This window comes from Coregonus lavaretus, assembly GCF_964263955.1.
Source record: "Coregonus lavaretus genome assembly, chromosome: 25".
In the NCBI taxonomy this organism is placed as follows: Eukaryota; Metazoa; Chordata; class Actinopteri; order Salmoniformes; family Salmonidae; genus Coregonus; species Coregonus lavaretus.
In genome coordinates, this window is record NC_140012.1 from 3,095,657 (window position 1) to 3,121,050 (window position 25,394).

At 42.7% G+C, this 25,394-nt stretch overlaps 1 protein-coding gene across 1 annotated transcript in view; it reads left to right on the forward strand.

Moving 5' to 3' along the window:
* LOC311101057 (ATP-citrate synthase-like) overlaps positions 1-19,173 on the forward strand; it is a 97,985-nt gene extending 78,812 nt beyond the window's left edge. The window contains exons 20-28 of the mRNA XM_084142093.1: positions 3,607-3,734; positions 4,135-4,228; positions 6,612-6,766; positions 7,188-7,338; positions 7,777-7,920; positions 9,099-9,212; positions 15,045-15,127; positions 15,490-15,566; positions 17,787-19,173. Of these exons, the coding sequence (XP_083998219.1) occupies positions 3,607-3,734; positions 4,135-4,228; positions 6,612-6,766; positions 7,188-7,338; positions 7,777-7,920; positions 9,099-9,212; positions 15,045-15,127; positions 15,490-15,566; positions 17,787-17,881 (1,041 nt within the window). The 3' untranslated portion in view covers positions 17,882-19,173. The remainder of the gene's footprint in view (positions 1-3,606; positions 3,735-4,134; positions 4,229-6,611; positions 6,767-7,187; positions 7,339-7,776; positions 7,921-9,098; positions 9,213-15,044; positions 15,128-15,489; positions 15,567-17,786) is intronic.
* The last annotated feature ends 6,221 nt before the right edge of the window (positions 19,174-25,394 follow it).

Genomic DNA, 25,394 nt, shown 5'->3' on the forward strand with positions numbered 1-25,394 from the left:
GTTGCAGAGATGACTGTCCTTCTGGAAGGTTCTCCCATCTCCACAGAGGAACTCTGGAGCTCTGTCAGAGTGACCATCGGGTTCTTGGTCACCTCCCTGACCAAGGCCATTCTCCCCCGATTGCTCAGGTTGCCAGGGCGGCCAGCTCTAGGAAGAGTCTTGATGGTTTCAAACTTACTCCATTTAAGAATGATGGAGGCCACTGTGTTCTTGGGGACCTTTTAATGCTGCAGATGTTTTTTGGTACCCTTCCCCAGATCTGTGGCTTGACACAATCCTGTCTCGAAGCTCTACGGACAATTACTTCGACCTCGTGGCTTGGTTTTTGCTGACATGCACTGTCAACTGTGGGACTTTATATAGACAGGTGTGTGCCTTTCCAAATCATGTCCAATCAATTGAATTTACAACAGGTGGACTTCAATCAAGTTGTAGAAACATCTCAAGGATGATCAATGGAAACAGGATGCACCTGAGCTAAATTTCAAGTCTCATAGCAAAGGTTCTGAATATTAGGTAAAGAAGGTATTTCTGTTTTTCATTTTTAATAAATTAGCAAAACTTTCGAAAAACCTGTTTTCGCTTTGTCATTATGGGGAATTGTGTGTATATTGAGGATTCTTATTTATTTAATCAATTTTAGCTGTAACAAAATGTGGAAAAAGGGAAGGGGTCTGAATACTTTCCGAATGCACTGTATGTGTAGACCTGCTCGTCGAATATCTCATTCCAAAATCATGGGCATTAATATGGAGTTGGTTCCCCCTTTGCTGCTATAACAGCCTCCACTCTTCTGTGAAGGCTATCCCACTAGATGTTGGAACGTTAGTGAGGTCGGGCACTGATGTTGGGCGATTAGGCCTGGCTCGCAGTCGGCGTTCCAATTCATCTCAAAGGTGTTTGATGGGGATGAGGTCAGGACTCTGTGCAGGTCAGTCAAATTCTTCCACGATCTCGACAAACCATTTCTGTATGGACCTCATTTTGAGCACGGAGGCATTGTCATGCTGAAACAGAAATGGGCATTCCCCAAACTGTTACCACAGACTTGGAAGCACAGAATCGTCTAGAATGTCATTGTATGCTGTAGCATTAACACTTCCCTTCACTGGAACAAATGGGTCTAGCCCGAACAATGAAAAACAGCTCCAGACCATTATTCCTCCTCCACCAAACTTTACACTTGGTACTATGCATTCGGGCAGGTAGCGTTCTCCTGGCATCCAACAAAACCCAGATTTGTCCGTCGGACTGCCAGATGGTGAAGCATGATTCATCACACCACGCAGCCGACGCTTGGCATTGCGCATGTTGATCTTAGGCTTGTGTGCGGCTGCTCGGCCATGGAAACCCATTTCATGAAGCTCCCGACGAACAGTTATTGAGCTGACGTTGCTTCCAGAGGTAGTTTGGAACGCTGTAGTGAGTGTTGCAACCGAGTACAGACTATTGTTACGTGCTTCAGCACTCGGCGGTCCCATTCTGTGAGTTTGTGTGGCCTACACATCGCGGCTGAGCCGTTGTTGCTCCTAGACGTTTCCACTTCACGATAACAGCACTTACAGTTGACCCGGGCAGCTCTAGCAGGGCAGAAATGTGATGATCTGACTTTTTGGATAGGTGGCATCCAATGACATTGCCACGTTGAAAGTCACTGAGCTCTTCAATAAGACCATTCTACTGCCAATGTTTTCTATGGAGATTGCATGGCTGTGTGCTCGATTTTATACAGCTGTCAGCAACGGGTGTGGCTAAAATGGCCGAATCCACTAATTTGAATGGGTGTCCACATACTTTTATTTATTTTTATATATATATATATATATATATATATATATAGTGTATAAGACATTGATTGTTGTATATATTAGGAGTATGTGAGACAAGGGTGATGTACCTGTCCAGAGTTGTTTATTAGGAAATGGAACTGTACTAATTATCTCATTTTATGAAACAAGCAACAATTTTGTTTGTCATAGTTTGTTGCCACTACCATTGCTGGCTAACCTTCCTGCACCCCTTCCCCCTCCAAAAGAACCACAATGGAAATAATCTTTAAAGCTTTGTTGTGTGATCCTTGATGATCTTCCTAAAATGTACATTACCGTTCAAAAGTTTGGGGTCACTTAGATATTTACTTGTTTTTGCAAGCAATTTTTTTGTCCATTAAAATAACATTGAATTGATCAGAAATACAGTGTATACATTGTTAATGTTGTAAATGGCTATTGTAGCTGGAAACTGCAGATTTTTTTTTAAATGCAATATCTACATTGGCGTATAGAGGCCCATTATCAGCAACCATAAGTCCTGTGTTCCAATGGCACGTTGTGTTTGCTAATCCAAGTTTATCATTTTAAAAGGCTAATTGATCATTAGAAAACCCTTTTGCAATTATGTTAGCACAGCTGAAAACTGTTGTGCTGATTAAAGAAGCAATAAAACTGGCCTTCTTCAGACTAGTTGAGTATCTGGAGCATCAGCAATTGTGGGTTCGATTACAGGCTTTCTTCTGAAACTCGTCAGTCTATTCTTGTTCTGAGAAATGAAGGCTATTCCATGCGAGAAATTGCCAAGGAACTGAAGATCTCGTACAACGCTGTGTACTACTCCCTTCACAGAACAGCGCAAATTGGCTCTAACCAGAATAGAAAGAGGAGTGGGAGGCCCCGGTGCACAACTGAGCAAGAGGACAAATACATTTGAGTGTCTAGTTTGAGAAACAGACGCCTCACAGGTCCTCAACTGGCAGCTTTCATTAAATAGTACCCGCAAAACACCAGTCTCAACGTCAACAGTGAAGAGGCGACTCCGGGATGCTGACCTTCTAGGCAGAGTTGCAAAGAAAAAGCCATATCTCAGACTGGCCAATAAAAATAAAAGATTAAGATGGGCAAAAGAACACAGACACTGGACAGAGGAAGATTTGATTTTTTTTTATGGACAGACAAATCGACGTTTGAGGTGTTCGGATCACAAAGAAGAACATTTGTGAGACGCAGACCAAATGAAAAGATGCTGGAGGAGTGCTTGATGCAATCTGTCAAGCATGGTGGAGGCAATGTGATGGTCTGGGGGTGCTTTGGTGGTGGTAAAGTGGGAGATTTGTACAGGGTAAAAGGGATCTTGAAGAAGGAAGGCTATCAATCCGTTTTGCAACGCCATGCTTTACCCTGTGAACGGCGCTCGATTGGAGCCAATTTCCTCGTACAACAATCATTATCTTTACCCCTCTCTAACAATACTGCTACAATTTAAGTGAAGACGCTTGCCAGCTGGTCACCGCATGCTCTGAGTACGCGTTCTGGTAATCTGTCTGCGGCCTTGTGAATGTTAACCTGTTTAAAGGTCTTAATCACATCGGCTACAGAGAGCATTCCTTTCTTAAGGGCACATCGACAGATTTTACTCCTTTTCTGCTCGTGTATTAGAACCATCGACCTTTCGGTCTAACTGATAGGCTACCTGCCGCCCCTAATTGTCCCTAATTGGCTCATTGTCATGGATTATTGACGGGCCATTGAATATTCCAGAATCTAGACCAAACTCAACCTTTATTCTGTCTGGATTGTTTGTAATTGATGAGTACATCGATGCCTTCTACAGGTGCAGTTTGGCCATGCTGGAGCCTGTGCTAACCAGGCCTTTGAAACGGCAGTGGCTAAGAACCAAGCTCTGAGGGACGCTGGAGCCTTCGTTCCCAAGAGCTTCGACGAGCTGGGCGACATCATCAGGTAACTGTCAATAACCACGGAGACAGTCACCATGGAGACAGTACTGCTCTGAAGACGGGGTCATCAATTTGAGACTTTAAAGCACTTCAAACACCGCTCAAGATTAAATATTATTAATATAAATAATGGGTTTTGGTTGAATTACGTTGAGTCTAACGTTTTCCATAGCTTAAAGGGGAAATTCAAATGAGCACTTCAACTCCTTATCATTCTAGCCATCAAATATATCAATGGCCATATATCGCGTCATCTATGTGTGAACCAGTGCTTGTGCTAGTGAGGTTTGAAAATCACTGGTTGAGTCTCTTGGTTTCATTAGGCTTATGTGTCATGAAATTCCTAAATTCGACCAAAAAATCTGTCCATGTTAACTTTAATCTGTGCTTCTGGGTTATGACAGGACAGTGTACGATGAACTGGTGGCCAATGGAACCATTGTTCCCGCTCAGGAGGTTCCACCGCCAACAGTGCCAATGGACTACTCCTGGGCAAGGGTAAGAAGACCTGGTATTCTACCTTCCAAATAACTGATAATACAGTGCCTTCAGAAAGTATTCATACCCCTTGATTTATTCCACATTTTGTTGTTACAGCCTGAATTCAAAATGATGAATTTTTTTTTTTTCTCTCACCCATCTACAGACAATAACCCATAATGACAAAGTGAAAACAGGTTTTTATACATTTTTGCAAATGTATTTAAAATGAATTACAGAAATATCTAATTTACATAAATATTCACACCCCTGAGTCAATACATCACCTTTGGCAGTGATTACAGCTGTGAGTCTTTCTGGGTAAGTCTCTTAAGAGCTTTGCACACCCTGAATTGTAGAGTATTTGCCCATTATTCTTTTTTAAATTCTTCAAGCTCTGTCAAATTGGTTTGTTGATCATTGCGAGACAACCATTTTCAAGTTATGCCATAGATTTTCAAGCAGATTTCAGTCAAAACTAATTCGGCCACTCAGGAACATTAACTGTCTTCTTGGTAAGTAATTCCAGTGTAGATTTGGCCTTGTATTTTAGGTTATTGTCCTGCTGAAAGGTGAATTCATTTCAGTGTCTGGTGGAAAGCAGACTGAACAAGGTTTTCCTCTAGGATTTTGCCTGTGTTTAGCTCCATTCCGTTTCTTTTTTATCATGGAAATACTCCCCAGTCCTTAATGATTACAAGCATTCCCATAACATGATGCAACCACCACTATGCTTGAAAATATGGAGAGTGGTACTAAGTAATATGTTGTATTGGATTTGCCCCAAACATAACACTTTTTATTCACGACAAAAAAGTAATTGCTTTGCCACATTTTTTGCAGTATTATTTTAGTTCCTTGTTGCAAAAAGAATGCATGTTTTAGAATATTTTTTATTCTGTACAGGCTTCCTTCTTTTTACTCTGTCAATTAGGTTAGTATTGTGGAGTAACTACAATGTTCTTGATCAATCCTCAGTTTTTTCCTATCACAGCCATTAAACTCTGTAACTGTTTTAAAGTCACCATTGGCCTGCTGGTGAAATCCCTGAGCAGTTTCCTTCCTCTCCGGCAACGGAGTATCTTTGTAGTGACTGGTCTTTGTGGTTGAATCTGTGTTTGAAATTCACTGCTCGACTGAGGGACCATACAGATAATTTACATTATGGGGTAGTGTGTGTAGGCCAGTGACAAAAAAATCTACATTTTATCAATTTTAAATTCAGGCTGTAACACAAGAAAATGTCAAGGGGTGTGAATACTTTATAAAGGCACCGTATATCATAAATCACATAACATATACGCTTCCGTTCAAAAGTTTGCGGTCAGTGTTTTCGAAAGAAAGTCATTTTTTTTGTTCATTAAAATAACATCAAATTGATCAGAAATACAGCAAACACAACGTGCCATTGGAACACATGACTGATGGTTGCTGATAATGGGCCTCTGTACGCCTATGTAGATATTCCATTTTTAAAAATCAGCCGTTTCCAGCTACAATAGCCATTTACAACATTAAGAATGTCTACACTGTATTTCTGATCAATTTGATGTTATTTTAATGGACAAAATAATTGCTTTTCTTTCGAAAACAAGGACATTTCTAAGTGACCCCAAACTTTTGAACGTTAGTGTATATGATCATATCTGATGAACATAAGTGAAAGTATTATTGTTTTATTGGTGTGTAGGTGTAAATATAGGCAGCAGTAATGGTTCTGTTGGGGCATGGTACTGGTAACGCCAATGTGGTGAATTTCCCAAGGGTACTAGCATCAGAGCTTGCCTCATTCTTCAGTTTTTTTTTTATTCTTCCCCAAGACACTAAACCTACACACTGAAGAATGCTTTTAGCTGAAACGTTTGTATATTATTCATAAAATTAAAATGCTCTTTGACAATAGTATAGGTGTGGACCTACTGTATTCTTTTGTGGACACACCAACTAAGAAACCGTTTGGGAGACCATAATGGTTTTCCATTCCATTTCCTTAAATGGGCAATCTGCAGTTGGTACATCCATTTTTTAAACTTTAAAATGAATGATTGATACCCATTTGATTCTTGAAGAACAGAACTTATAAATGCCTCACGCACTTAGTTCAACTCTTACACCATCAGAACCCAAAATACAGTATAAGCTTGTTTTACTTCTTTGTTTGTAAACAATGTAAATGTAAACAAACACTGTATAGCCTCAAAACATGGTTAACACTATAATTTGATCAATCTTTGTATCCATAGCTCTGTCCATGAGTTTGAGAGTGGTTACATTTCTCCAGCCTCAAACCCTCAGCTGTTTATCAAATTGGTGGCACGGTGCCCGCTTTGTTATAGTTGGGACTGCAGATTGCCCCTTTAACAAAACAATATATATTGTCTTTCCTTCTGTGTGTCCCTAGGAGCTGGGTCTGATCCGCAAGCCCGCCTCCTTCATGACCAGCATCTGTGACGAGCGCGGCCAGGAGCTCATATACGCCGGCATGCCCATCACCGAGGTGTTCAAGGAGGAGATGGGCCTGGGAGGCGTGCTGGGCCTGCTCTGGTTCCAACGCAGGTGAGAGTACAGTCTGGCCCCCTAGCAAAGAGACAGGAGTCCAGTCTGTTTGGGTCGGTGCCTAATGAACTGGACCCTAGTATACACATTGCAGCGTCTTCCAGTTGCTCGTGTTCTCCCTGCCTCTAAATGAATCAATAAGGAGTGTCTTTGATTGGCCAGAGATTTATCACACCTGAGTTTTGTTCATTTGGCACCAAACGGAAGAAAAAGGACTGACACCAGGAAGGATTACCTGGACTTTTTGTACCTGCAGAATTTCGTTTTCTGTTGCAAAACATTTTCCGTTGCGTGCCCGTACGAATGAACACGACCCTGGTTACACAGTGCACACTCCACTTTGGCGTTTTGCACTGACATGACCCAATCACTTCTCCTCCTCCCCCTCCAGTCATCATCCCACATCTTGATTTGTCCCTAGGTTACCGCGCTACGCCTGCCATTTCATTGAGATGTGCCTGATGGTGACTGCAGACCACGGGCCAGCCGTGTCTGGTGCCCACAACACCATAGTCTGTGCCCGTGCCGGCAAGGACCTAATCTCCAGCCTGACATCCGGCCTGCTCACCATTGTGAGGATACACACACGCATTTGTCCACACACACACACACACACACACACACACACACACACACACACACACTGTGTGACTTCCTGATTTCAAAATCTAATTTTTAAATGCAACTAGTCCAGAGACCATTAGTATCTATCCAATGGCTTCCATACCTCTCAGATTAAAGGTCTTGAAGGAAGGGAATGAGAGAAGGAAGATTTTAAAGACCATGACTTCTGCACTTGCACACTCCCCATCGTGGATTTAAAAAGCACAGCATTGGTCTAAGACTAAGCATTGGCTGGAGAGAGTTTCCACCATTTGTTAAATGAATGCAAGAAAGTGTGTAAATTCAGGAAAAGAGTGGAGAATTTTGATGTAGCCCACTGACAAAAAGGGTTGTCTTTACTTGTAAGAGTTTAGAGACGAATAAACTTTGTTGACATTGTTTTCCAGGGGGACCGCTTTGGAGGAGCTTTGGATGCTGCGGCCAAGCAGTTCAGCAAGGCGTTCGATAGCGGCATGCTGCCCATGGAGTTTGTCAACAAGATGAAGAAGGATGGCAAGCTGATCATGGGTATCGGGCACAGGGTCAAATCGGTGAGCAGTAAATGACAAGGATTTAAATTTAAATTTAAAGCTCAATTTCCAGTTAATTTGAACAATTTAATCTCAATTTGTTTGACTGAATTTATACTGAACAAAAATATAAACACAACATGCAACAATTTCAAAGATTTTACTGAGTTAAAGTTCATGTAAGCAAATCAGTCAATTGAAATAAATTAATTAGGCCCTAATCTATGGATTTCACATGATTGGGAATACAGATAAGCATCTGTTGGTCACAGATACTGTACCTTAAAAAAAACTGCCTCACAATGGGCCTCATGATCTCATCACGGTGTCTCTGTGCATTCAAATTCCTGTCGATAAAATGCAATTGTGTTCGTTGTCCATAGCTTATGCCTGCCCATACCATAACCCCACTGCCACCATGGGGCACTCTGTTCACAACGTTGACATCAGCAAACCGCTCACCCACACAATGCCATACAGTGGTCTGTGGTTGTGAGGCCGGTTGGAAGTACTGCCAAATTCTCTAAAATGACTTTGGAGGTGGCTTATGGTAAAGAAATTAACATTAAATTCTCTGGCAACAGCTCTGGTGGACATTCCAGCAGTCAGCATGCCAATTGCACGTTCCCTCAAAACTTGAGACATCTGTGGCATTATGTTGTGTGACAAAACTGCAAATTTTAGAGTGGCCTTTTATTGTTCCCAGCACAAGGTGCACCTGTGTAATGATCATGCTGTTTAATCAGCTTCTTGATATGCCACACCTGTCAAGTGGATGGATTATCTTGGCAAAGAAGAAATGTTCACTAACGGATGTAAACAAAATTTGAGAGAAATAAGCTTTTTGTGCATACGGAACATTTCTGGGATCTTTTATTTCAGCTCATGAAACATGGGACCAATTATTGGCAAAATATCTGATCTGATTGGTCAAAAGATAAATGAGTGGCAAAAGATCAGAATTGGGCTGCCTCTGTAAACACACAACTATAATGTTTGCTAATTGACACCATGATTTGCAAGAAAGTACACATTACACGGGGGAATCTCGAATTAAGATTTGATTCCCATCCTTAATCTTAATGCCTCACAATTAAATCAGTTCAGAAAAGTGTGTATACCCCTACAGCTCAGTGGCAGAATGGATAGATGTATATATTTGCTGGCAAAATGATCTAAATGTGTTGATTTAATTGCAGATCAACAACCCCGACATGAGAGTCCAGATCCTGAAGGACTTTGTGAAGGGGCATTTCCCTGCCACTCAGATGCTGGATTATGCTCTGGATGTGGAAAAGATCACCACCTCTAAGGTACTGCACTCTACTAGCCTCTCACTTCTCTGCCTAGTGGGGCAGGCTACTTCTTTAGGGAATACTTGCCCCCAAAAGCGTATACGTGTGAGCAAAAGGATGGAAACTCATTCCAGCTATCAAAAACTAATGGTTTAAAAAAAAAAAAATCTGACCCCAATTTTTTTTTTTTTTACTTTCATTTTTGTCAAGGTTACAGGTACCATACATTCATATCAAGCGTAATGCTGCAGTTAACATAGTTTCTACTATTTTGAATCCATTCATGGAAGTTAGAGGGCATATTTGGCAGGGAAGGAAAGTAAGGTATTGGAACAATCTGTCCTTACCCCCTGACCTCTCATTCCTTTTCAAGGCCAAATGTATTAACTTGCACATACAGTGCATTCAGAAAGTATTCAGACCCCTTGACTTTTTCCACATTTTGTTACATTACAGCCTTATTCTAAAATTGATTAAATTGTTTTTTTCCCTCATCAATCTACACACACAATACCCCATAATGACAAAGCAAAAACAGGTTTTTAGAAATGTTTGCGAATTTATTACAAATAAACCGAAATATCACATTTACATAAGTATTCAGACCCTTTACTCAGTATTTTGTTGAAGCACCTTTGGCAGTGATTACAGCCTCGAGTCTTCTTGGGTATGACGCTACAAGTTTGGCACACATATATTTGGGGAGTTTCTCCCATTCTTCTCTGCAGATGCTCTAAAGCTCTGTAAGGTTGGATGGGGAGCGTTGCTGCACAGCCGTTTTCAGGACTCGCCAGAGATGCTCGATCACATTCAAGTCCGGGCTCTGGCTGGGCCACTCAAGGACATACAGAGACTTGTTGCGAAGCCACTCCTGCGTTGTCTTGGCTGTGTGCTTAGGGTCGTTGTCCTGTTGGAAGGTGAACCTTCACCCCAGTCTGAGGTCCTGAGCGCTCTGGAGAAGGTTTTCTTTAAGGATCTCTCTGTACTTTGCTCTGTTCATCTTTCACTCGATCCTGACTAGTCTCCCAGTCCCTGTCGCTGAAAAACATCCCTACAGCATGATGCTGCCACCACCATGCTTCATCGTAGGGATAGTGCCAGGTTTCCTCCAGACGTGACGCTTGGCATTCAGGCCAAAGAGTTCAATCTTGGTTTCATCAGATCAGAGAATTTTGTTTCTCATGGTCTGAGAGTCTTTAGGTGCCTTTTGGCAAACTCCAAGTGTGCCTTTTACTGAAGAGTGGCTTCCGTCTGGCCACTCTACCATAAAGGCCTGATTGGTGGAGTGCTGCAGAAATGGTTGTCCTTCTGGAAGGTTCTCCCATCTCCACAGAGGAACTAGAGCTCTGTCAGAGTGACCACCGGGTTCTTGGTCACCTCCCTGACCAAGGCCCTTCTCCCCTAATTGCTCAGTTTGCCTGGGCGGCCAGCTCTAGGAAGAGTCTTGGTGGTTTCAAACATCTTCCATTTAAGAATGATGGAGGCCACTGTTTTCTTGGACCTTCAATGCTGCAAACATTTTTTTGTACCCTTCCCCAGATCTGTGCCTCGACACAATCCTGTCTCGGAGCTCTACGGACAATTCCTTCGACCTCATGGCTTGGTTTTTGCTCTGACATGCACTGTCCACTGTGGGACCTTATATTGGCAGGTGTGTGCCTTTCCAAATCATGTCCAATCAATTGAATTTACCACAGGTGGACTCCAATCAAATTGTAGAAACATCTCAAGGATGATCAATGGAAACAATATGCACCTAAGCTCAATTTCGAGTCTCATAGCAAAGGGTCTGAATACATATGTAAATAAGGTATTTCTGTTTTTTTATTTGTAATAAATTTGCAAACATTTCTAACAACCTGTTTTCACTTTGTCATTATGGGATATTGTGTGTAGATTGCTGAGGATAAAAAAAAAAAAAATCTATTTTAGAATAAGGCTGTAACGTAACAAAATGTGGAAAAAGTCAAGGGGTCTGAATAATTTCCGAAGGCACTTTACGTTGTGATGCAGTCACGACCATAAGTATTACAAAACTCAGTTTTGGATGCACTGATGACTTCATGACCAAAATATCAGATTTACACTTTGTAGTACATTTTGACAGTATAGTAAATGTTTGACTCATATCGATGCCACATGGGCTGTTTTCTAAATGAGAAGTAGTTTTTCAGGAGGAGTTGCTTTTTAAAGTTACTGTATGCTGACTGACACAACCAAGGCTACTGAACTGTAAAGAAAAATGCAAGTGTCCACATAACAGACCAAATCAACTCCAAACATGACAGATAAGAAGCTGTTCTAGTATGAGAGATACTTTTAGAAAATGTAACATGTGGCAAGCATTTTTTTCTAGCTTTCAAATGGACACATTCTTGTCTTCTCTCCCCTGCAACTCTTTCCCGGGTCCTTAGTGTACAAGAGAAAGAAGTGCACTGTGTTTTCTGTCAATATACCTGGTAAAATAATGGTTAGCTTGCGGTGTCTGGTACTTGTGAGATTTGTTTGACAGTTTGCAGTGGAAAACATGAAAAATTGTATTAACTTTCAGAATGGTTTGGCGACCTACTCATGTGTTCTGCGAGCTTCTGGTAGCTCACGATCGACCTGTTGGAGACCCCTGCCCTATATGAATAAAAAGAGACATGAGCCAAAAAAAAAAAAAAACTTTCCCATTTTAAACAGGGTTAATATCAAGTTGTTGTAAGGTTCAGCTTCAGTCCACAGGGGGGCACTGTGTCACTCAGAAACGTTTAGCTCTTTGGTCTCATCTAGCCAGCCAGTAGCTACCGAAGTGGCTAGCCAGCCAAGCTAGCTACAGAAACAAAACCCATCAAATACACTCGCTGGAAATAACACTATCTAATATCATGACTTATATCAACATCCTTAGCTTGCCCATTCACTAAATGTACTGTTGAATAAATCTGACACCCAATAGCTTAAGGATGCTGAGCACTAATGCTAGTTTATTAGCATTAGCCAGCCCTTATGCTGAGGGAGACTAGCTAGTTAGCTACCACCAACCCTGTACAAACCCGTGGCTAACTCTGCTGCTGCACTTGGACTTTCTGACAGTTCGGCCCTCTCCACCTCATCCACTGCTGCCTGCTCGTGCTCAACCTGCTCGCTTCTTTTTCCTCTCTTTTGAAAGATGTTCCGAATATCCATCTTTTCTCTGTGCTACACTGCAGACTCTGAGTGACGATCGTTTTGCTGAGTGATGACATTGACATCTAACCGGTGCTGTGGGGGAGGGGTCAAGGGACGTGAGTGGTCCACTGCGTTGTAAAATCTTGACCGATCATAGCAGCTACCGCGTCACTCCAGGGGCTGCATGCAGTGCCTACTACTGTGTTTCCACTAGATAAGAGCCACAAAGTCAAAATTGGTCTTAATTCAAGCTCAGGCATAAGGTTAGCAGTGAGGTTAGGGTGAGGTTTTGTAGAGAAATTTTAGAAATAGGTGGGGTTTAGCCATAATTAATACTTTGTGGCTGTGTTAACTAGTGACAACCCTACTACTGCCTAGCACAGTGTATTGTTATTTTTGTCATTAAAATGTGTAAGTAAGGGGCCTCCGAGTGGCGCAATGCTAGAGGCGTCTCTACAGACCCGGGTTCAATCCCGGGCTGTATCACAACCGGCTGTGATCGGGAGTCCCATAGGGTGGCGCACAAATGGCCCAGCATCGTCCGGGTTAAGGGAGGGTTTGGCTTATCGTGCTCTAGCGACTCCTTGTGGCGGGCCTCGCGCCTGCAGGCTGACCTTGGTCATCAGTTGAACGGTGTTGCCTCCGACACATTGGTGCGGCTGGCTTCCGGATTAAGCGGGCGGGTGTTAAGAAGCGCGGTTTGGCGGGTCATGTTTCGGAGGACGCCTGACTCGACTTTCGCCTCCCGAGCCCATTGGGGAGTTGAAGCGATGAGACGATCGAAATTGGGGAGGAAAAAAAGGGGAAACAAAAGAAAACTATATATAAGTAAAAAATGTAATAATTTGTACTGCCTAACGCATGTGGTATGTGGTTATGGAAACACATATCAGACTGAATTTTAAAAATATATATTTGTCCAAAAGGTTCAGGGGTGATGCCACTGGCCCAGAGGTCAAAGGTCAAAGTTCTGTTGACCTGAACATTCCATAAATGTTTCTGATGGATAGCTGTGAATGTTAACTTTATAATGATATATGATTAATGGGTATATGTGAGCAATAACGTGTTGTATACTGAGATTGTTTGTCATAGAGTAAAATCCCTATAGGACTAATGAATGGGATCGAGGGATGAATGAAAGAGTGATAACAGATATTCGTCACAATATTGTTTTGAAGGTTAATTTTGAACTGATGCCCAACTGAGCATTCTACTCAATTCATCATCAATAAGCGCTGATGAAGATTTCATCAAAAGTGCATTACAGTGGCTTGGAAATACAATGACTTTCAAAAGGAGGCAAATAATTAGTAGGAAAACATTTTGTCATTTTGATGTATGAAAATGTATGCACTCACTAACTGTAAGTCGCTCTGGATAAGAGCGTCTGCTAAATGACTAAAATGTAAATGTAAAAAATGATGTCACCTGATTTGACTTTAGACGTTAGCTAGCTAGCTAAGATTGAGGGGAGGCCACCGGATCGTAGCTAGCTAACGTTAGCATTGCTAGCTATTTTGGACAAACTTTGCTAGCTAATGACAACATTGCCCTCTGTCTAAAGTAAATTTGGCGACATGATAATGCTTGCAAAGTTGTTTCCTACTAAATATTTCACTACTTTAGCAATGTCATCGTATTTCCAGGTACTATAGTGTAATTTAGATGAAACCGTAGTTGGCGTCCGTCCGATTTCATTTAATTTTTTCAGGAGGTGATTTAGGCTACATGCAGCTATTTACATTTTATACGCAAAAGACATGATCGACATGTTCGTACAAAGTTTGTTTGTTGTCTGTTGTAACAGTATTGCAAACCTAAGCATGACACAAACAGGCAGTCTAGCGATTTCATGTTCTTCTTAGCTGCTGAGTTACAATACATGCAGGCGAGTTCGTTTTGACATTGCCCGGTGCCCCGTGTAGGTTGAGTGTGCACATTTGAGACAGTTCCATTGCCCCAATGCAAAACTCAAATGGGGAGTTACATGCAGCTATCTAGGCAGCATATTAAACACAAGCAAGACACGTAATCTAATTAGCGGTTTAATGTTATTTTTTCTTCATCATTGTACACATTGGCTAAGCAGGAGGCAGACAGGCAGTCAGTCGTAGTGTTGTTTTTTCAGGAACTCTGGCTAGTGGCTACGATATGGCAGCAACTATAAATATTAGCCTACATCATCTCAGAAAATGCTGATTGTTTTTGCTCTAATGCAATGTGTAGGGAATGCGTATGTCCTGCTTGTGCAACTGCAATGTCCATTAGGACAGAAGGTAAAAAGGTTATAGCCTTTGGAATGTTCGTTCAAATTGCCGCAGGGTTTTTATTTCAGCTGTTCAGAAATATCAGGCAGAGACTAGCTACATCATCGTGGTTGAGAAGGGGGTGAGTAAAGAGAAACGTGAAGGGATAGGGAGTGTGAGCAGCAACTACGTAGAAAGAAATGTGCATAAAAATAACACATGCGCCGAGTGTGATCCGGATTCTTAACTTTAAGAAAGAGGTTCCCAGAGGGGCGGGTGGAGGCGGAGCGGGGGCATACTCAGTATTCACAGCCAAACAATAATGAGCAGTTATTTATGATGCAAAGTGATTTGTAGATCAGTCTGCCGCAATGCCGGCTGCAATGTTGAACAAGCCCATTGATTCATCAACTAAGTATTGTTGTTTCTCTCCTGTCTCTGTGTGCAGAAACCCAACCTGATCCTCAATGTGGACGGCTTCATCGGTGTGGCCTTTGTGGACCTACTTAGGACGTGTGGTGGATTCACACGGTAAGAGGACGTTTCTCTTTTTATATCTTGCATGTGGCCAAATCTTTACTTAAGGAATGTGTGCAAAACGTGAACTTTGGCTCAAATCATGCATTCATTGATGTCAATTTGAGATTGCTGTTAAAAATCGAGCTACTCACAATATGACTCTTCCCTGAGTGTTAATCGCTTGTAGAAAAGCAAGCTGAGCTGGCCTGTTTTAATTCAGGTGTGTAGGTCTGATGGAGGTTTGTCCTCCTATCATTCACATACAAAGATATTAAGTGGCTGTGCACATTATATTTTCCCAACACGTTTCAGAGAAGACTGTAATAGTGACTTTGTAGTTGCAGTCTGGCAAGTGTATGTGTTCTGCGTTACAGAGACGAAGCGGACGAGTTTGTGGAGATTGGTGCACTGAACGGGATCTTTGTGCTGGGCAGGAGTATGGGCTTCATCGGTGAGTCCCATTGGCTTAGATCGGTGTCTCACAACATTAAACCCACCTCATATAAAATCTGGTTCGAATACACAAATATTTGAAATTCAACCCAGGTCTGCAGTATATGCTGGATTTCACTCATCAGTTTAACACTAATTTGAATGTCCAGTTAACTGAAGAACACTGAGGATCACCTACACTGTAACAAATTGGTGTACATTTAGTTAGCTACTGTAATTCCATTTTACAGTAAGGTACTGTATTACCTGTTTTGCTGTATATTTACAAAAGTATACTGTGAATGATGGTGCATTGTGAGAAAATGTTGTGGGCAGGGAAAGAATCTCTGGCTCATTAACATATTTTGAGGCATCCCTTGTAAGAGGATTTATTTGTTGCACACGTTAGTGAGAATGCTGTACCCCACAAAATACAGTACCATACCATATTTAAAAATTGAATGTGTATAGGGGACAGATCAGAGTGGCAGCAAGTCTCAAACCTTTAATGGTTGAGTCTTTTGCCATGTCCTTTTGATCTGTTTTTGACCTGTGTTCACTGCCAGTTTAGAAGCCTTTGTTAAGGTCTCTATAAGTGCAAGTGATATAAAACACCAAATATTCATTGCCAGGCTGCAATATATAATTACATATTCACTGTTAGCAATTGCTGTAATTGTATTACAATACAATTTAACGATAAAGTACTGTATTGCTGTTTTGCTGTATGTTTAATGCAGCTTACTGTAAATTAGGGTGCGTTGTTAAAAAAAAGTTGTCGGAGGGGAAAGAATCACTGGCTCATTACATTTTTTTGAGGCGTGCCTTCTAAGTGGCTATTTTTGTTGCACCTGTTATTGAGAGTGCTGTACCAATTGAACTGATATGTGGTACATTTACATTTTAGTCATTTAGCAGACGCTCTTATCCAGAGCGACTTACAGTTAGTGAGTGCATACATGATTTATTTATTTTTTCATACTGGCCCCCCGTGGGAAACGAACCCACAACCCTGGCGTTGCAAACGCCATGCTCTACCAACTGAGCTACATCCCTGCCGGCCATTCCCTCCCCTACCCTGGACGACGCTGGGCCAATTGTGCGCCGCCCCATGGGTCTCCCGGTCGCGGCCGGCTACGACAGAGCCTGGATTCGAACCAGGAACTCTAGTGGTAGTAGTGCCCTAACAATTTAATGTGTATAGGGGACAGATCAGAGTGACAGCAAGTCTTAAACCTTTACTGGTTGCAGGAGTGGTGTTAACGCAGACATAAAAAAAAAAAGAGAACGCATAAGAAATATCTTGCTGCGTTTTGTAAAAGGAGATCTGAAATGCTTATTGTAATATCTGCTAATTTTGTACTTCAGTTGCACTTTTCCACTCAGATAACAATTCACGAACAGGCATCAGACAGCGCTCTGATGTGTAGCCTACTTTTCTCCGTTAAAATGCAAGATTAACTTCAAGAAAAACATTCGGAATATGATGGCCATGCATCGTTTTTGCAAAAAAGACCTGGCTTTTTCATTGTAAGCTCATTTACTTGATGAAAATGAAGCTATTTTCTACAGAATGTGTTGTCCTCATTTATTTTCTGTGAAGGAAAACTATAGTTGCACACCCCTGATAACTCTATTGAAGCAAAAAAACACTGTTGACTTTCAATATAAAACGCAGGTGAAATAGTTTAAAATGCAATTTTATGCGGATGTTCTGCGTTTTGAAAATGCAGATTTCTAACGCGACCCCTGGGTTGAGTGTTTTGCCAAGTCCTTTTGGTCTATTTTGCCCTGTAATCACGGGCAGTTTGGAAGCCTCTAGAAGTGCAAGTGATATAAATGATCAAATATTCAGAAATATGCTGTAATATACTAATACCTAGCAGCCAACCTTCTTGCACCAATCCAATGTAATTCTGTGCTGCCAGTATGTTACTGTAGATTTACAGTAACCTACTCTTCTGCCAGTAATTTACTGTAGAAATTACAGGATCCTTTTTACAGTGTACTGGATAGATGAATTAATGGGTCTGTCCAGCATGGCGGTGCATAGGGAAAGGTCTACATTTACGTTTTGGTCATTTAGCAGACGCTCTTATCCAAAGTGACTTACAGCCAGTGCATTCAACTTAAGGTAGCTAGGTAAGGCAACCACAAATCACAGTAATAGTAAGTTATAAGGTGTAGTTAAATATGGTCTAGTTAATCAATAATCACTTTCTCTACTTCCCATCGTTAGGTCATTACCTGGACCAGAAGAGACTTAAACAGGGCCTGTACCGCCACCCATGGGACGACATCTCCTACGTGCTTCCTGAACACATGTCAATGTAACTGATGACAGCGAGTCGGCACCTCTGGATGTCAACACCCAGCTATGACGGGAAGCGTTTTCACCTTTCTTCCCATCACTACAACAACCGCTTCCTTGGGGAACACGGGCAGGGTGAATCCAGAGGTGGGAAAAAGGTGGAGGGACATGGGGGAAGACGGGAGCGTTAGTTTTATTCGTAGGTCACTGAAAAAAAGGGGAATCATATCATGTTATTTAAATGAGTTCAAGATATAAGTTATTGAATCGTTAACAAAAAAGGAGCCAAACCAATGCAAGCTCAAGCTGTGGTCACACTAGGTTGATTAGTCACCGGTACACAAATGGGACCGTGACGCACACTTGTTTTGGACCGTGCCACCTGGTTGGTTGAGTGATTGGTTAATCTCCTACTCACTTCTGATTTATGTTAATCTCTTACTAAACTAGCAAACGATTGGTTGAGCTGTATAACAGGGCTTTCCCTTCTTTAGGCCCCTAGGATGTGTACTGTTGAAAGGAAGCATGCTTTCTGGGTAACTTAGTAATGCACATAACATGAACACTAGGTTGCCGATGGAGAAGTAGTCATAGTCGATAAACCTGCATCCCTCAATGGGGTGTAAAACCCTTGAACGATCCACAGTCAAAGACAGTCAAAAACCAAAGTATTGTTTGAATAATATTGTATTAGATTTTATTCACATTTAATGTAGTTTCCGACCTTAATCCCCTTCCAAAGTTTTGTAGCCCATTATGGTATGTACACTGGCTGTTCATGATAGGGGGGCACGGTTTAACTAGCTGAATTTTAAAGTGTCTCTGCCACTGCCTTTCCCATCCCCTCTGTCATTGGAGGAAACGATCATGTTAACTTTAATATTTTCATCCATTTAGATTTCAAGAAATTACAAATTATACAATGGTGGTGTTAGTTAAAAATGAGTTATTTTAGAATGTTTCTAAATAAAGGTGAAAGGAATAAACCCTGTAAAAGTAGGAGTGTTTAATTGCTTTAAAATGTGCCCTGTGAGTCTTAAACGCACCTTTTGCGAGGGACCATGAAGGCAGTGTATTTTATCTGGGAAAATAGTTTCTGATTTGCACGTATGACTAGACTACTGCTATCAAGGACCTGACCTGTGTGGCGCCATTTTACTTTATGACCTCAATGTTCTGTGAAAGGTATGTTTGTTCTCTTTGTTTTGCTCTGTTTTATTTAAATGTGAATTAAATATGCTTCTTCTCAGTTTATGAAATATATGCCCAGAACTGTTATATTGTAGTTTAATAAAGACGTTCTTGGTTAACTTTTCATTGCGGCTATTTATTATCACTAAGTGATGCATGTAATGCGGTATCTAGCAGCTGTCAGTGTTCTCTTTTTTCCAAAGGTGCTGGTCAACACAACAAGTAGGTTTGAAGGATATAGTATCATCCAAATATATCCTCCAAAATAGTATATAGTCTAACTCAGCATATACAGAGAGGGGAGAAATAATTTGGTGTGGGAATATATCTTTTTTTAAGTGTCCCTGAACAGGAATACAAACTCCCACAGGGGAGAAAGAGCATACTGCTCTGCCTGTGGTAAAATATTAAATCCGAAATCTGACCAGCCTGTCAAAAGAAAAGGAAGAAACTGGATAAATGAGGACAGAGATCAATTCAATCAATTGAGAACTGCATGCTGGTTAGGTGGATGCTGTCGAATCAGTCCCAATATGTTATTGTCAAGAGTAATCCGTATTTCAATGTGTTGTCTTTTAGTAAATGTAAGAGATGATCATCCTAGATAATCCTATTACTGTAGCATGTAGTAACCCCATCTAGCTTGCAGCGCTTTTATTTGTTTCCAGGACTTACCATCTACTGATGAACACTGAAGAAAACACAGAAGGAAGTAGAATTGAGGCGAGTTTGTTTTGACTCGAAGAGTTGGACATTCCTTGTGGACGAATGCCCAACTGAGTGAAAATGTCTAAACTACAGGCGTTGACTGTGTTTAACGGCAGTAGCCGTGGAGATTTTCCGAGCTTTTCAGAAAGTGGTAGCGGAGTACCAGGAGGAGATCTCCCGATCAAAGGTGGAAAATAATCAGCCTAGGCAGCTGATAGTGCAGATCAAGAGGCCACTATCATCTAGGATTGATGTTCCCAACCAATACACTGGTGTCCCCCATGGACCGGCTCGTACATAAAGCATCCTCCATTCAGGCATCATTTCCCTCCTTAACTAGCCTTATTGGCGGACCGTCGTTGGAAAAAAAATTGACAAATACAGTGCATTCGGAAAGTATTCAGACCCCTTGACTTTTTCCACATTTAGTTACGTGACAGCCTTATTCTAATATGGATTAAATTGTTGTTTTTTTCCGTCATCAATCTACACACAATACCTCAAAATGACAAAGCAAAAACTGTTTTTTAGAAATGTTTGCCTATATATATACACTACCAGTGAAAAGTTTGGACACTCTTTCAAGGGTTATTCTTTATTTTTACATTGTAGAATAATACTGAAGACATCACAACTATGAAATAACACATTTGGAATCCTGCAGTAACCAAAAATTGTTAGACAAATCAAAATATATTTTATATTTGAGTTTCTTCATATAGCCACCCTTTGCCTTGATGACAGCTTTGCACACTCTTGGCATTCTCTCATCCAGCTTCATGAGGTAGTCACCTGGAATGCATTTTAATTAACAGTTGTGTTGTGACAGGTATGGGGGTATACAGAAGATAGCCCTATTTGGTAAAAGACCAAGTCCATATTATGGCAAGAACAGCTCAAATAAGCAAAGAGAAACTACAGTCCATCATTACTTTAAGACATGAAGGTCAGTCAATATGGAAAATGTGAATAACTTTTAAAGTTTCTTCAAGTGCAGTCGCAAAAACCATCAAGCACTATGATGAAACTGGCTCTCATGAGGACCGCCACAGGAATGGAAGACCCAGAGTTACCTCTGCTGCAGAGGATATGTTCATTAGTTACCAGCCTCAGAAATTGCAGCCCAAATAAATGCTTCACAGAGTTCAAGTAACATACACATCTCAACATCAACTGTTCAGAGGGGACTGTGTGAATCAGGCCATCATCGTGGAATTGCTGCAAAGAAACCACTGGTCTGGAGTCCAAATTTGAGATTTTTGGTTCAAACCGTCGTGTCTTTGTGAGACGCGTGTGGGTGAACGGATGATCTCAGCATGTGTAGTTCCCACCGTAAAGCATGGAGGAGGAGGTGTTATGGTGTGGGGGTGCTTTGCTGGTGACACTGTCTGTGATTGATTTAGAATTCAAGGCACACTTAACCAGCATGGCTACCACAGCATTCTGCAGCGATACACCATCCCATCTGGTTTGGGCTTAGTGGGATTATCATTTGTTTTTCAACAGGACATTTACATTTAAGTCATTTAGCAGATGCTCTTATCGAGAGCAACTTACAAGTTGGTGCATTCAACTTAGGATAGCCAGTGGGACAACTACCCTTTTTTGTGGGGGAGGGGGGGTGTAGAAGGATTACTGTTATACTATTCCAGGTATTCCTTAAAGAGGTAGGGTTTCAAGTGTCTCCGGAAGGTGGTCAGTGACTCCGCTGTCGTGGGGGAGCTTGTTCCACCATTGGGGTGCCAGAGCAGTGAATAGCTTTGACTGGGCTGAGCGGGAACTGTGCTTCCGTAGAGGTAGGGGGGCTAGCACGCCAGAGGTGGATGAACTTAGTGCCCTCGTTTGGGTGTAGGGTCTGATCAGCGCCTGAAGGTAAGGAGGTGCCATTCCCCTCACAGCTCCGTAGGCAAGCACCATGGTTTTGTAGTAGATGCGAGCTTCAACTGGAAGCCAGTGGAGTGTGCGCAGGAGCGGGGTGACATGAGAGAACTTGGGAAGGTTGAACACCAGACGGGCTGCAGTGTTCTGGATAAGTTGTAGGGGTTTAATGGCACAGGCAGGGAGCCCAGCCAACAGCGAGTTGCAGTAATCCAGACGGGAGATGACAGGTGCCTGGATTAGGACCTGTGCCGCATTCTGTGTAAGGTAGGGTCGTACTCTGCAAATGTTGTAGAGCATGAACCTGCAGGATCGGGTCACCGCATTGATGTTAGCGGAGAAAGACAGGGTGTTGTCCAGGGTCACGCCAAGGTTCTTTGCACTCTGGGAGGAGGACACAATGGAGTTGTCAACAGTGATGGCGAGATCATGGAGCAGGCTGTCCTTCCCCGGGAGGAAGAGCAGCTCTGTCTTGCCGAGGTTCAGCTTGAGGTGGTGATCCGACATCCACACTGATATGTATGCCAGACATGCAGAGATGCGATTCGCCACCTGGTTATCAGAAGGGGGAAATGAGAAAATTAATTGTGTGTCGTCTGCGTAGCAATGATAGGAGAGACCATGTGAGGATATGACAGAGCCAAGTGACTTGGTTTATAAAAAGAATAGGAGAGGGCCTAGAACTGAGCCCTGGGGGACACCAGTGGTGAGAGCACGTGGTGCGGAGACAGATTCTCGCCACGCCACCTGGTAGGAGCGACCTGTCAGGTAGGACGCAATCCAAGAGTGAGCAGCGCCGGAGATGCCCAACTCGGAGAGGTTGGAGAGGAGGATCTGATGGTTCACAGTATCAAAGGCAGCAGATGGGTCTAAAAGGATAAGAGCAGAGGAGAGAGAGTTAGCTTTAGCAGTGCGGAGAGCCTCCATGACACAGAGAAGAGCAGTCTCAGTTGAATGACCAGTCTTGAAACCTGACTGGTTTGGATCAAGAAGGTCATTCTGAGAGAGATAGCAAGAGAGAGGCAGGCTAGAGACGGCACGCTCAAGAGTTTGAGAGAAAAGAAAGAAGGGATACTGGTCTGTAGTTGTTGACATCGGAGGGATCGAGTGTAGGTTTTTTGAGGAGGGGTGCAACTCTTGCTCTCTTGAAGACGGAAGGGACATAGCCAGCGGTCAAGGATGAGTTGATGAGTGAGGTGAGCTAAGGAGAAGGTCTCCGGAAATGGTCTGGAGAAGAGAGGAGGGGATAGGGTCAAGCGGGCAGGTTGTTGGGCGGCCGGCCGTAACAAGTCACAAGATTTCATCTGGAGAGAGAGGGGAGAAAGAAGTCAAAGCATAGGGTAGGGCAGTGTGAGCAGGACCAGCGGTGTCATTTGACTTAATAAATGAGGATCGGATGTCGTCAACCTTCTTTTCAAAATTGTTGACGAAGTCATCCACAGAGATCGGAGGGAGGGGGAGGAGGAGGAGGATTCAGCAGGGAGGAGAAGGTGGCAAAGAGCTTCCTAGGGTTAGAGGCAGAGGCTTGAAATTTAGAGTAGTAGAAAGTGGCTTTAGCAGCAGAAACAGAGGAAGAAAATGTAGAGAGGAGGGAGTGAAAAGATGACAGGTCCGCAGGGAGTCTAGTTTTCCTCCATTTCCGCTCGGCTGCCCGGAGCCCTGTTCTGTGAGCTCGCAATGAGTCGTCAAGCCACGGAGCAGGAGGGGAGGACCGAGCCGGCTGGGAGGATAGGGGACATAGAGAGTCAAAAGATGCAGAAAGGGAGGAGAGGAGGGTTGAGGAGACAGAATCAGGAGATCGGAGGGAGAAGGATTTAGCAGAGGGAAGAGATGATAGGATGGAAGAGGAGATAGTAGCGGGAGAGAGAGCGAAGGTTGCGACAGCTCATTACCGTCTGAGTAGGGGCAGAGTGAGTAGTGTTGGAGGAGAGCGAGAGAGAGAAAAGGATACAAAGTAGTGGTCGGAGACTTGGAGGGGAGTTTAGTAGAAGAACAGCATCTAGTAAAGATGAGGTCAAGCGTATTGCCTGCCTTGTGAGTAGGGGGGGACGGTGAGAGGGTGAGGTCAAAAGAGGAAAGGAGTGGAAAGAAGGAGGCAGAGAGAAATTAGTCGAAGGCAGATGTAGGGAGGTTAAAGTCACCCAGAACTGTGAGGGGTGAGCCATCCTCAGGAAAGGAACTTATCAAGGCGTCAAGCTCATTGATGAACTCTCCAAGGGAACCTGGAGGGCGATAAATGACACAGATGTTAAGCTTGAATGGGCTAGTGACTGTGACAGCATGGAATTCAAATGAGGAGATAGACAGATGCTCTCGGGTATGCGAGAACACATGATCAGATGAGGAAAGAGCAGTAGGAGTAGCAGTGTTTTCTGTGGTAATCCATGTTTCCGTCAGCGCCAAAAGTCGAGGGACTGGAGGGTAGCATAGGCTGAGATGAACTCTGCCTTGTTGGCCGCAGAACGGCAGTTCCAGAGGCTGCCGGAGACCTGGAACTCCACGTGGGTCGTGTGCGCAGGGACCACCAGATTAGAGTGGCAGCAGCCACGCGGTGTGACGCGTTTGTATGGCCTGTGCATAGAGGAGAGAACAGGGATAGACAGACACATAGTTGACAGGCTACAGAAAAGGCTACAATAATGCAAAAGAGATCAGAATAAAATTAACTAAACATCTGGGGAAGTGAGAGAGCGGGGCCTCCCTCACTTACTTTTCACTGAAACACTCAAATATAACTCCCAACTTCCACTTTAGAAATTATAATTGTTGTAAACTACAGCGGTTCAATGTTTTCTAGGAATAGACTAACTTAGTTTATTCATCTAGCTAACTTGGTACAGTATTCTTCAGTGAAAACCGCCCAGGGCACCATATCCTATGATGCCATAGCTAACTAGCATGCTAGCTTCCAAAAACACACGGTTTAGCACCAATACTCGGTTACAACAAACTACCAATAGTGTGTTAACACACTAAACAGATCATTTGTGTCCGTGTCTAACATTGTGTAAAGTTTTGGGTTAGTTTTGACAGTTTAAGTGAGTACGTCGTCAACTTATTCAGCCAGTTAGTTAGCTAGTTAGAATAGTTAGCTTATTAGCTAGCCATCGCTCTCTGTCAACGAACCAACCCCTCCTCCCACGGTATGAAACACACAGAGAAAGCCAAGCTAACGTTAACTAGTCACCCATGTCTTCAATTCCTTTTAAACGACTCTGGTTACCAGTATGTAAAAAAATAAGTGTAGGTTATAAACTTACTCTTAGTAGCTACTGTTAGCTAGTTAAGTGTAAAGCTAGCTACTGAACCAATTTAGCTAGTTCGCGTCTGTCCCAACGGAGAGAACGCGTCTCCAAACGCAGAAGCCCGGTTAATACAAGGAGTGTGATGAAGTGCTGCATCAATGTCCTGGCCTCCACAATCCGGGTTCAAGTCCTGGCTCTGGCTGGGCCACTCGAGGACATTCGGAGACTTGTCCCAAAGCCCCACTCTAAAGTCCTGAGCGCTCTGGAGCAGATTTTCATCAAGGATCGCTCTGTACTTTGCTCCGTTCATCTTTCCCTCGATCCTGACTAGTCTCTCAGTCCCTGCCGCTGAAAAACATCCCCACAGCATGATGCTGCCACCAGCATGCTTCACTGTCTTAGGTCGCTAGACCGCCCCCTATTTTCCCCTAATAATATTCACGTTACTATTTTCTCAAATATTCCTACGATTCCATTTTCGACTCTAGGTATCCCTAATATATCTTCCTATACC